The following is a 12,159-nucleotide window of genomic DNA, read 5'->3' on the forward strand; positions in this document are numbered from 1 at the left end:
CCAACTTTGTGGACTGTGTCACAGCAACTAAAGTATATGAGCTAGACACAGTATAACAGTCTGTATCTCTTGGAAGTTGAAAATGATTTTATAGACACAATGTCCTGGTACTTCCTATTATCTTCCATTATAGGATAACTCTAACTTCTAAGCACTGGTAAGTGCCATGGAGAAAAACTGAGTACCTGTGCGTGTTTGTGAGACTGTTTAACTTTTAATAGTGTTTTGGTCCAAACCTTCCAATGAGTTTGTAGAGAAAACAAAACACACTAGAAAATACCTCCTTTCTGCCAAACAGGAATCATTTTCTTTATTGAAATAAATCTCATTTGGTTGAGTTTATGAAGGCCTTGGGTATCATTAGAATACTAAAAAGGTATGATTTAAAATGACACAATAGCATTTTCATTACTCTATATTACCGCAGGCTACCCGTTCCCGTTTGCTTGTGTGAAACAGTGGATTTTATTGGAGGACGTGAATATTTTTAAATAATGCTGATATCTTCAATTTTGTGAGTTAAGTGGCTATGCTAAGTGTTTTGCGAACCACAGAATCTGTTCTTTTGGATAAAAATCCAAACCTGTCTGTAACAGAGATTTTGTCTTTTACATTGGAAACATCACACAATTCAGATGTTCAATTAACCTACTGTATTCAGGACAAGTCAAAGACAAAAGGCAATATAACTAAAACAGTTCCTGCTATATTTAAATATCAAATCTTTTAGTGTTAAGAACCAGTTAATCGCACCCACATCTAACACTAAAAGTCTGTAGCATAAATGCATAATGTTTATTAAGAAGTTCTGAAGTCCGGGAAGTGCCAGCTTGTCCTTGGGACTCTCATTGAAAGGACATGGACGCTTTGGTGCGTCTTGCGTGGCTCGGCCAACAGGTGGAATACGATTGTACATCCATGTGACATTCTAATTACTGTCACGGATTTCCTTTTGATTATCTGGTTCCCCCTGGTGTCCTTACAGCAATGTCATGCTATCAATATTGGCCGAGATGAAAGCTGACTTTTTTTTTCTCTGCCTCTGTGAACAGATATAATTGTCTTTTGTTATTTTGGTTCGCCCTCGAGAATAGTCCTGATGCTTTTATGTAAAGAATCCTCCCCCTTTGTCAGAATTAATGACTGATAATGGAAATGAGGACAGACTGTGGTGGCGTTGTAGTGATGTTATACTCCATATCCTTAAATGTATACCGTATACTGTACACGAGAGCCAGATCCATGTAAATAAATATATTAACAAACAAAGCCCATTCAAGTCTAATCAGACTCCTTAGGTAGACAAAGGAATGTGAGACGTGCTAGTAAACAATATGAATCAACGAACTGACTGCCTGGAAGAGTCGTCGATCAAAGGCACATATTTAATTAATTTGTAAAATGGAGGATTGCATTAAACAAGGCATAGGCTTAAATGACAAGATGGCAGTAACATTAAAAGACCATTACTCTAGGCATTAACAGAGAAGGAAAGAGTGAGAGATTCTCTGGCTTGAAGTCCAGCAGGGATCCTTCAGCAAAGCAGTGCTGGAACAAAAGGATGTCAGACATTTTGTTTTCAGTCCTGTTATTATCTCTGACTTGTTTGTATTTTGGCATCACCGTACGTTTAGCTTCCGGTCGAGTTTCTTGGCATCACCGTACGTTTAGCTTCCGGTCGACACAGTATCAGGCCTACACAAAATTGGAGGACAACAGCTCCTCTGCCTGCAGAGGGGTGAGAAAAGGAGTTTGATATTTTTTCTTCCAAAAACAGCAAAGATTCCTGATGCAAAAACCAACATTCCATATATAGAACTGATCGGGCGGGGAGGGCTGGAAGGCTACTGCAGAGTCTTCTGCTGGAATTGGCAGCATACGGTTTCGTCGTATTATAAGGGTTAAGGTCTAAAGTAATGTAGGCAAGGAGGTAGGGTGTAATTAAAGATGCAGAAATGTCTACCCTTAGACCTGGAGAAACTGCAGTAGTATTCACACAACATATTGTCGGCGTGTACCTTGACCATTCATTTGGAAAGATTACGATAGTACCGCTTGACAGTACAGCATTCAATACTGTTGGCTGACCACAGAGTTGGTTAGGCTCTGCTACTTCGGGCTAGCTCATCGTCAAAGCATGGATCAAATGGAGAATGTTTCCAAGGCAATGAGCAAGGTTTCAGCACCAGTTTTGGGTTTGACACAATGTCAGCTAAGGCATCAACCGATGGGTCACTGAGTCCAACACTCGGATGGTTGTTATCATTTGTCGTCTTATTAAAGTCACAAGAATAATTAAAAGGATTTTACTGGGCAGCATCTGAGCTATAAAAAAACCCTCGATATAAACAGCGCTGCATCCTTTCTTTTCTAAAGGCTCAGCTCTTGAAATAAAAAGCATATGATTTGTGCATAATGGCTTTCGTCAGATATAACAGACCCTGTCATTTCTCCCCCCTCAGCCCTTCTGTTCGCTCCATCTCCAGCTGCAGACATCAGAAAACCCGTATCTGTCAGGCAGCATATCAACCAAGGCTTCAGCACCCGGAATTATAGTGGCCACAGGTGAGAAAATACAGTATGACTCATAGCATTACAATATAATTACCCTATTTCTATGGCCTGATCATTTGAAAGATTAGGTTAAATGATATTAGATCACCTTTATTGTTCACTCATGTGCAAATTCATTTAGCATTCTACTGAATAGAAAGACATATTCGATGTACCCAATGGAACATAAAATAGGGAATAGCTGTCTATCATTTCCTTACAGTGCTGAAACTGTGATGGCGATGATGATTATGCAATCCGTTACATTACTGATAAGGATCCACAAGTCTTGCTTTAAACACCCCATAATTGACTGCGTGGGAAAGATTGTATTTTAGCCAAATAAATTGCCTGCATCCATGAATCTTCTCCGTTGATCTCTGTCCTCAAACAATATCCACACTTCTGTCCAACAACAGTTGGTCCCCTCCTCCTCCTCTCCTCCCCCTTTCGCTTTTTTGGAACTATCTTAAAGCCCTTTGACCCCACCACTGTCCCGCATCTGGGGGGAGAAGGGGCGTCGCGCTTCTGGTATGACTCTTACACAGACGTGCCCTTTATAATCCATACTGGTTTTAGTGGGCCACTGCGGAATGACGTATAACGGAGCCCGATAATACAAACGTGTCTGAGCGTGTGTGCCAACACATCCCCCTACTTGCCCCGGCGCCCACCTGTGCTCGAAAACACACTTACACACACAAAGAAGGCGAGAGACGCATAAAGACAAGGACCGCAGAGACACGGACCCACAAAGACACGGAACCATAAAGACACGGAACCATAAAGACACAGACCCACACACAGACATACCATGGGCACTCGGGTGTGCATGTCGGCTGGTGCAGAGGTCAGTTTGTAAACCCGACAAACAGGACAGAGTAGAGAATGTATGCCTGACACGTAAAAGTGGCGGGGGCGTGTTGGATAACTGCTTATGATAAGCCGAGCGACATCCGTCCACGTTAAGCGTTTGTGATTCTTCTCAGTTTTCTCACGATATTCACTGCATCTTTTTTATTCCAGCATTATTTGAATATTTAGCCAAAGTGTTTGAATTTCCACCACAGGGAATATTGGATCTGAGCTCTCATACAATAATGTTGGAATGTTCATCTCATCTGACGCTGGTAACAACTGGAGACAGGTACGTTCAAGGTTCAATCTGAGGGGGAAATCTAACTGAAAACAAAATATTGTGGATATGTATCACTGCTTCTGTTGTTTGATCATTTAAATATGAGATTTCCTAAACCTCTCAGAATTCAGCTGTTAACTGCTGTAGATTATTGTGTTATATGAAAATGCCTTTGCTTCCTATTAGATATTCGAGGAGGAGCACAACATCTGGTTTCTGGATAAAGGAGGGGCCCTAGTCGCTGTGAAACAACCAACAATTCCTACCCGACATTTACAGTAGGTTAAAAACCTCAAAACTAGTTCCTGTACCCTGTACAGGGTATGCTGACATGAAATACACATATAACATTCTGAACAAGTACACAGAATGGAATCAAATCATGGAATAATATTTTTTTTTCGTTTAAGTACTTCCATTAGCACATTGCCCATCCTTTTCCAAATTGGAGTGCCCGTATTTCTCCTCAGTGAAAACCAGCTCAACTGAAACCACATCTCTCTTTGTCATATATATGTGTGTATATATACACACACACACACACACACACATATATATATATATATACACACATATAAAATGAAATTACTTTTACGACTGGTCAAGTGTGGAGGACACCCTTCCTTCCTGGTTTTGTCTTCTAGAAAATGTAAGTGCAGTTGTCGAGGGAAGGAGCACAGGGAAGGCATTCTTTGCAGGCCAGGATTCAAACACATTTTTATAGAACACGTTGAGCTTTTAAATTAGTCTTCACTTTTGGGATAATTCCATTGGCTTCATTAGCCCAGGCAAGCACACCAATGGGCAACAACTGTAGTTGAAATAGACCAAACATTATTTGAACCCAGAAGGTCCCCAATATTCTCTCTCTCTCTTTCTGTTTCTCTCTTTTCATCTAGTGTGACATTAAACATTTCCCTGGCTCTGTGTCCCACTAATAGATGTGTGTCAACACTTAGTCCGCGGGCTTAGCTTTCAGTCAGATGAAGGCAAGCCAATTGACGGAGGTTTGAATCGAAGCAGTGACACGAGTGCTGTGGCTCCTCATATCGTAGCGCAGGGATCTGCGTTGCTGAGGGTTGTTCCCAACGATGTCACACACACACACACACACACACACACTACCACTCTAGTGTTCTGAACTAATGTTGATGAGCTGTCTGAATCAATAAAGAACAGGCCCAGAGGATAGCATTCTCCCCATCTATTTTTCTTTTTTTTTTCAGCCTCTCAGACTTTGTTTTGTAGTTGTTAGGGACTTACATGTATTTTTTTTTTGCTTTGAAAAGGGATGTGTGTCTTTTTTATTGGGCACAGGGGAGGATATGGTGTTGTTTCCATTCTGTACTTTCTCAGTTTTGCAGGTTTTTACTGTATTGTTTTTTTCTGTCCCAGACACATTTTTGTCTACTTCCATGTTATTCCCTATCAAGTTGTTTTGGTACACTTCCCTCATGCACAATGCTGTTCCACGCTTCTTACACCAAATTTCTACCCTGTCCTCGCCCTATCCGCAGACACAGTGGATCATTTGCAAGGTCTGCAATAGGTTAACTATCTACCGATTAAGTACTACACATAAAATAATTGGAAGATAGAAGTGCTGCATCATTGCACATTAAGACCAGCATGGACACTATTGTTTTTTTAGGGACTATACCATTATACAAACCAAGGCCGGCCCACAGCATTAAATTATGTTATTTAGAACTGAGTGCCATTCTGTGCAGTGTGTGTCAAAACTGCAGTGGGAATATCATTTGCATAATGGCGCAATATGTTGTGTTTTTTGAATGTTTCATTCTATGCATTCAATTTGGATCAGTTGTGGATATTCTCTTGACAGATTTATTTCTAGAAAGTCACATTTTTTGAATTCTGTTCTGACACCTTGAGTTGATCTCCCATGTGGACTCACATTCGGAGTGGCAGAGCTAATCTAGAATCAGTTCCACCCGGTCCATCTAATCTAATTATTTAGGATCTCAGAGCCAAAGCTGATGCACAAACAGCACTCCTACTCAGAGTTTTGACTACTGTTCTTGTCATTCCCGGTCTTAAATGTAAGATTTATTTGTACAGGGAAATCAAGTTGAGGCCTATGTATTGTTTTACAGTTGAGCCCTGTATTACAGCAATATATATGCATGTATATAGACAGTGCCAGTCAAAAACGTGGACACAACTACTCATTCAAGGATATTTCTTTCTTTATTCTATTTTCCACAACATGGAGTAATAGTGAAGACTTTAAAACTGTGAAATAACACACATGGAGTCATGTCGTAACCCGAAGAAGTGTTAAACTAATTAAAATACATTCATATTTAGCCACCCTTTACTAGGTTGACAGCTTTGCAAACTGTGTGTTCTCTCAACCAGCTTCATGAGGTAGTCACCGGGAATGCTTTTCCAACATTCTTGAAGGAGTTCCCACGTGATGAGCACATGATGGCTGCTTTTTCTTCACTCTGCGGTCAACTCATCCCAAACATCTCAACTGGGTTGAGGTTGGGGGATTGTGCCAGGTTGTTCGAGGCAGCACTATCACTCTCTTTCTTGGACAAAAAGCTCTTACACGTCCTGGAAGTGTGTTTTAGGTTATTCCAAGTGACTACCTCACCTCTGCTGGTTATTGTTGGGGCAACAGTAACCAGCAGACCTGGGGCAAGAATGGTTGCCTCTTAAATGGCCCTAAGGGTCATTTGAGAAGCATTCAATGTATTGTTGTGTCCTGACTTTGTTTCAGGATCAGTTTCGATGAGGGGCGGCAGTGGACCAGACACAGCTTCTCCCTGGTGCCTCTGTTCGTAGATGGGATGCTGGTGGAAGCCGGGACGGAAAACCAGATCATGACGTGAGCAGTGACAGAGGAGAAATGGTTGGAGGACATGAGCATGATGAATGCTCTAGAGATGGGGGGGATGACGTTTTCCGGGATGAAAGGAAGGGTTAAGGGATGAAAGAAACGACATAATTAATCTTTCCATGGTGTTCTTTTGGGAAGCGTGTTCTTTTGAAAGACAATGGGGGAGGTTTGGGGCGGGAGAGGGAATTTAAATGCAACAATACAAGGATATGAGGTTCCTTTCATAGGGGATGTCAGTCTGCAATGGCTTTGGACTGACAGGCCTATTTAAAATACACGTTCAACATAGAGCGTTCAATTACTCATAGAATTAAGGTCATTGGCGGAGATGTGTAGCGATGACAACCCCATGCCGAGTTATATTAACTTCAGTATTCGTCCAGTTGTCACAGAGACTCATAAACAAGAACAAAATGAGTTCATCTTACTTTGGTTTCTCAAGGTTTTTCGGGCACTTTAGTCATCGGTCCGAGTGGCAGCTTATCAAGATAGACTACAAGTCCATCTTCAACAGAAAATGTACAGAAGGAGACTATCAAACCTGGCACCTTCACAACAAGGTAAGACTTATTCAAAGGAAAGTCAGCCAGACCTACCCATGTGTGTCCCTAATGCCTAAGCAAATTCCAATTAATTCAGAGATGAGTATATCACACTATCGCAGATTCTGAAATGCATCTTGGTAATCAGACCTGAAACTAATTAATAGATGTGTTATTTGCTAACTATTATTTAATATTATTATTTAATATAATTCTGTCGTGAAAAATCTGAAAAGATTAATATATTAGTCAGAAAGGAGATGTTATTTACGGCATGTTATTTACGACATGTAATTTACTTCCTATTGTGTAATAACTGTCTGTTAATACATGGTAGTATGTCGCTACTGTACATGGTAGTATTACCTACAGTAATTACAGTGTGTTACGACATGGTGTTCCTACCTGCATTTATAAAAATATATTGCTACTGTACATAGTAGTACTCAGTACCTTTCTTGCATTGCTGTTTTATTAACTTGACATACTGTAATCCCAACTCTTATGGATTAATCTTCACAGGGCGAACCATGTGTAATGGGCCAGAAGCAGATCTATATGAAGCGTCGACCTGGCAACTATTGCATGCTGGGAAAAGACTACGCCAAAGTCCTCTCTGCTGAGTCATGTATCTGTCGGGCCCATGACTTTGAATGGTAAGTAGACTCTTTGTACACACACTCAGCTATGGCATTAAAGTATGATAACTCACAATTATAATATGAAAGAAAGTATGAATACCTGTTCTAGTACATATTTTATGTCTTTTCAGTGTATTGACATTGAACATGAATAGATCTACAATGGAGACTTTTCCTATTGTGTGTTGTGAATATTGTCCCATTTAATACAATTTGGGCTTTAATACACTGTTTCAGTGTCCCATTAATTTGATAGATTTTCTGTCTCAGTTCTCCAATAATCAGATATTTTTGGGTATCATTTTACGCAATGTTCTCCTCACGCCTGTCTCTGCTTAGCTCGCTTCACTATGTTTATATTATAATGACATTGAGAAGACGAGAGGTGCAAATAGTTTCAATTTGTATGCAAATCGTAGGGCAGCTAGCTGCTTGTTGTGTTTTTATCTTGTAAAAGCAGAGAAGAGAAAAGCATTGGGAAATGATTCTGACAGTGCCAGCAGTAGCAGGTCAGACTGCATGAGTTTTAATTAGAATCCATTAGTCTCCTGTGATAGTTTGTTTTAATTATTTTTAGACTGAAATTATTATATTAGATTCATTTCACAAACTTCCTGACCAAAACATCTCCCCCTCTGCTCTCTCTCTCTCTCTCTTTCCGTATGTGTGTATGCATGTATATAGAAAAGAGTATAAATGTTTTCTCTCCCTAGCTCTGTAACCGTTGCTGGAGACAGTGAAACACAGAAACATGATGAAAACAGGGTCTTTGAAAAAAACACAACAGACAGACCAAATAACATAACTTTTAATTGACTCTGAAGTGTACAGAAAAGGACTAAAATGTTTAATGACTGTGGATTGCGTAAGATCTGCAGTGCTCAGAGCGGATGTTGTTATGCTGTGTACAAAATAGCCCAGGGGTTGATTCAGAAGGACAGTGACCGTCTGTAGTTAGAGGTTATATACTGTAGATATAACACTTCATACAATCTATTAATAACACCGTAAGTGAGGAGAAATTAGTATAGTAATGCGTTATGCTACATTTTTGGTGTCTCTGCACAGCTATTCAGTTGGACACAATGCTTTTTGACTTACTGGAAAGGATCAGTGCATTGCCAAAGCTACCGTTCTGTTGTGCTCTGATGTCCTTAATTGGGCACACTAATTGGACTCACTTGATCTCTCATAACTGTTATCCCTACCAACCAGAACACCATAACTTCACTTGATGCCAAGTCAATAAATCGGGGTTGGTTTCTAATCACACCAGAGCAACACTAAGTCGGACGAGTCTTAAAGACCTCAGGCGAAGTTGCTTACTGTTAGTTCTGCCCAGGTAATTAATTGATAAATCAATGTCAGTGTCTTTATTAGAACAGGCACCAAACCCACTTTGCCTGATATAAATCACTTTGTGATCAGGAGGTAGCTAGCATCAGATGTTTAGAGTCAGCCAGCCCTGACCTCGCTGCATGTCTGGACGTGGAGTTCCTCAGGGATCAGTGTTCCTACCTCGGCTGATCTACAGTAGCGCATTATTCAACCGCAGCCCAATCAATATAGAATAATGATGTGTCGCAATGCCGGAAACAACCTTAAGGGACAGGAAACACGTAACATTCAACATACAGTAAAACAATGTGTCCTTTTGATGTTTATATTGATCAGGTTCTTTCTGTGATTTGTGATAGCGATTACGGCTATGAGCGTCGCGCAGACGGAAACTGTCTACCAGCTTTCTGGTACAACCCATCCGCCATGTCGCGAAACTGCAGCCAAGGACAGGACTACCTCAACAGTACAGGGTGAGTGACACGGGGGCACGATTCCGTTAGCGTTTAGCTTTTTCTCTGTCAAGGCAACGGTTCTACAAGAGAAATAATAAGGCGTGTCGAAGCATAGTGCATCCTGGCTAGGGAACTCCCTCTGAGGTTGGCCAGAGTGCTTCGTCATCATGCCGTGGTCCTAGTGGGACCATTCTAGGGTGTCTCATCTGCCTGACGTCAATAATGATATAGGCTCTTTTGACCTCAGTGACTCCGCAGATAGTAGATCTATACTGAGTGATGTAATATACGGGCTGAGAGCTAGAAACCACCGTCAGGGTCAGGTGTGTTAGCCACACTGATTAATTTAAGCCAGAAATTTGAGGGGAGGGCAGAGCACGTCCTTTATTTGTGCACTCACTTCTCAAGGCTATTAGTAAACTGTAACTAGCAGGTTCTCGTGTATCAGTCATTTGCTTCGTCACCATGCAGACGCTTTGACATTCAACATCACATTTGCTCGATCACTCGTCAAGCTTCGGTCTAAACGCGACCGCTGATTAGCCTGGTCAAAAAGAATCCCAGTGAACCACGGCGCCGATGTTCCACCTCGTCTGTATCGTTTTCTTCCCAAGGTACCGTAAAGTGGTGTCCAACAACTGCACCAATGGGGTCAAGGAGATGTACACACCCAGGAAGCAGCTGTGTCCCAACAGGGCTCCGAGAGGCCTGTCTCTGGCCACCCGAGAGGGCAAGCTCACCACCAACCTGGCCACGAACGTCACCTTCCTCATTCATCTGGACGAGGTAGGGCCGGCGAGGAGCCAACGGAACCTCCTTTTGATTCACGCACCCGTGGGCCCGGGCATCCCGAACGGAAGCCCGTTCTACACATCACCGTTATGAGTTGCATTGATTTTCACCTAAAGGCGTGGATTGAGAAATCAATGCGCTTCGTATTGTTATGCGTGGCTGTTAATGGCACGGCACACGCGGTGCTGTACTCGTTTACTGGTAGGCATAAGGGCGTGCGACGGAGCGACTGAAACAATACGTCTCCCGGCAAAGTGCGACGCGCTGTCAAGACAGCCCATCGTGAACACCAGCGGCTGACATCGCCGCAGTGTCAACTCACAACGCACCTTCCTCCAAACAAGGACACTGACCCAGAAGCCCTGGACCGAGAGACAGGTAGCTAATGACCTCACTGAGTCGCTGTCCCTCGGGAGACCCTTTTATTGAGTTTATTCTTCCACCTCACATTAAATTCAAGGGGAATAAATTCCACTGATATTGTACTGTGGCAGTATGGCTGTGCTCTCCCCCTGCACTGTAACTAAGTGTCTTTCCCATGAGGTCTCACCCGGGCCCAGTTGTCATATTACAGGGTGATGAGTTAAGGAAACGAGGGCCTATTTCTTTCATTAAGAGAGGAATCCTCTGATAGCGGAAAGTTGGGGAGGGGGGGGGGGGCTGCTGAGGAAAAAAAGAACGATCAGAAAGAGGGGCTGCTGAGGATTCCTCATGGTGTTGAGTCTCAGGCATTCAGAAAATCCTCGCTCCCATTGAATTCAGACTTTAATTTATATTCATGAAGCCCGAGATGGCAGTATTTCTGGGGGAGAGCAAATGGGCCTAAATATTTAATGTGTGATACTGCTAGGTAGTGCGCACAGTGGTTCAGAAAAAAGAAAGGGAGGGAGGGAGGGAAAGTTTGATGTTTAGAGAAAGCGATAGGATCTGAACTGTCATATGCCACATTTTCATTATCACAAAGTAACCTTGAATAATCCTTGGATAATGACATTGGCTTGGATTAATTATCATGGATTGGCGATCTTAGATGTTCTGCCTGTTTGTGCTATGGCTAGACTATCTCCAGGCTTGCTATAGACCACAGGTGCCATGCAAAATGCTCGCATTCATCTTGACTGAGAACTACATAATAGCACTGAAATACATATTATTATTCAAATTAAAAGTACCTCATGGCATGCTCATACCCACCAAAACAAAACAAATAGTCCCAACTCCAGACTGGCTTGATTGCACCCTTAAAACCTCTGATAGAAACCAAACATGATCCCAGTAGTGGTTCTCACTGTTACCACAACAGCCTCCCACTGATTACACCATGCATTTTCGTGTTGACATTCACCCGTACGAGACTACAGTACACAGACCGACTGTGTCTGAATCTGCCCCAACCGTGCCCTGTATTGTCGTTCAGCGCCTCGGTCCAGTCCATGACGTTTACCCTATTATGCATTTTTGGGGATTTGGTGTCCATGGGAGTAGCTCGCAAAGCGATGGACACAAAGCGTGACATTTAGCTGGTAGGCGTCGGTCTCATGCAGATTAGCTAGCAATCCCAGGATGCCTCGACAGAAAACCAGAAGCGTACAGAGAGTGTAAACAACGGACACAGACAAAAGCCTGAGTGACATCGACGCCAGCGAAAGCCAAACATTCCCATTCCGAGTGCCAATCTGGCAGAGGATTGTGGGCCATTACAGTTCCGCACAATAGCCACCACTGTTAGCCTCTTTCTCCCACTCCATTCTGCCTTCTCTTTATTCTACTTATTCATAGTTTCTAATTTTCTGGGTATAATGAATGAAATATACCCCCATAAGCCGCCCGC

At 42.3% G+C, this 12,159-nt stretch overlaps 1 protein-coding gene across 3 annotated transcripts in view; it reads left to right on the forward strand.

Moving 5' to 3' along the window:
- Positions 1–12,159, forward strand: part of sorcs3 (sortilin related VPS10 domain containing receptor 3) — a 212,391-nt gene that overhangs the window by 180,833 nt on the left and 19,399 nt on the right. For all 3 annotated transcript variants that reach the window (XM_020049430.3, XM_010873025.4, XM_020049431.3), the window contains exons 11-18: positions 2,463–2,565; positions 3,624–3,700; positions 3,878–3,969; positions 6,441–6,548; positions 7,003–7,120; positions 7,625–7,758; positions 9,441–9,554; positions 10,151–10,322. In XM_020049430.3, coding sequence (XP_019904989.2) covers positions 2,463–2,565; positions 3,624–3,700; positions 3,878–3,969; positions 6,441–6,548; positions 7,003–7,120; positions 7,625–7,758; positions 9,441–9,554; positions 10,151–10,322 — 918 coding nt within the window. The remainder of the gene's footprint in view (positions 1–2,462; positions 2,566–3,623; positions 3,701–3,877; positions 3,970–6,440; positions 6,549–7,002; positions 7,121–7,624; positions 7,759–9,440; positions 9,555–10,150; positions 10,323–12,159) is intronic.

The sequence above is a fragment of the Esox lucius genome, chromosome 9 (assembly GCF_011004845.1).
Source record: "Esox lucius isolate fEsoLuc1 chromosome 9, fEsoLuc1.pri, whole genome shotgun sequence".
Classification (NCBI taxonomy): Eukaryota; Metazoa; Chordata; class Actinopteri; order Esociformes; family Esocidae; genus Esox; species Esox lucius.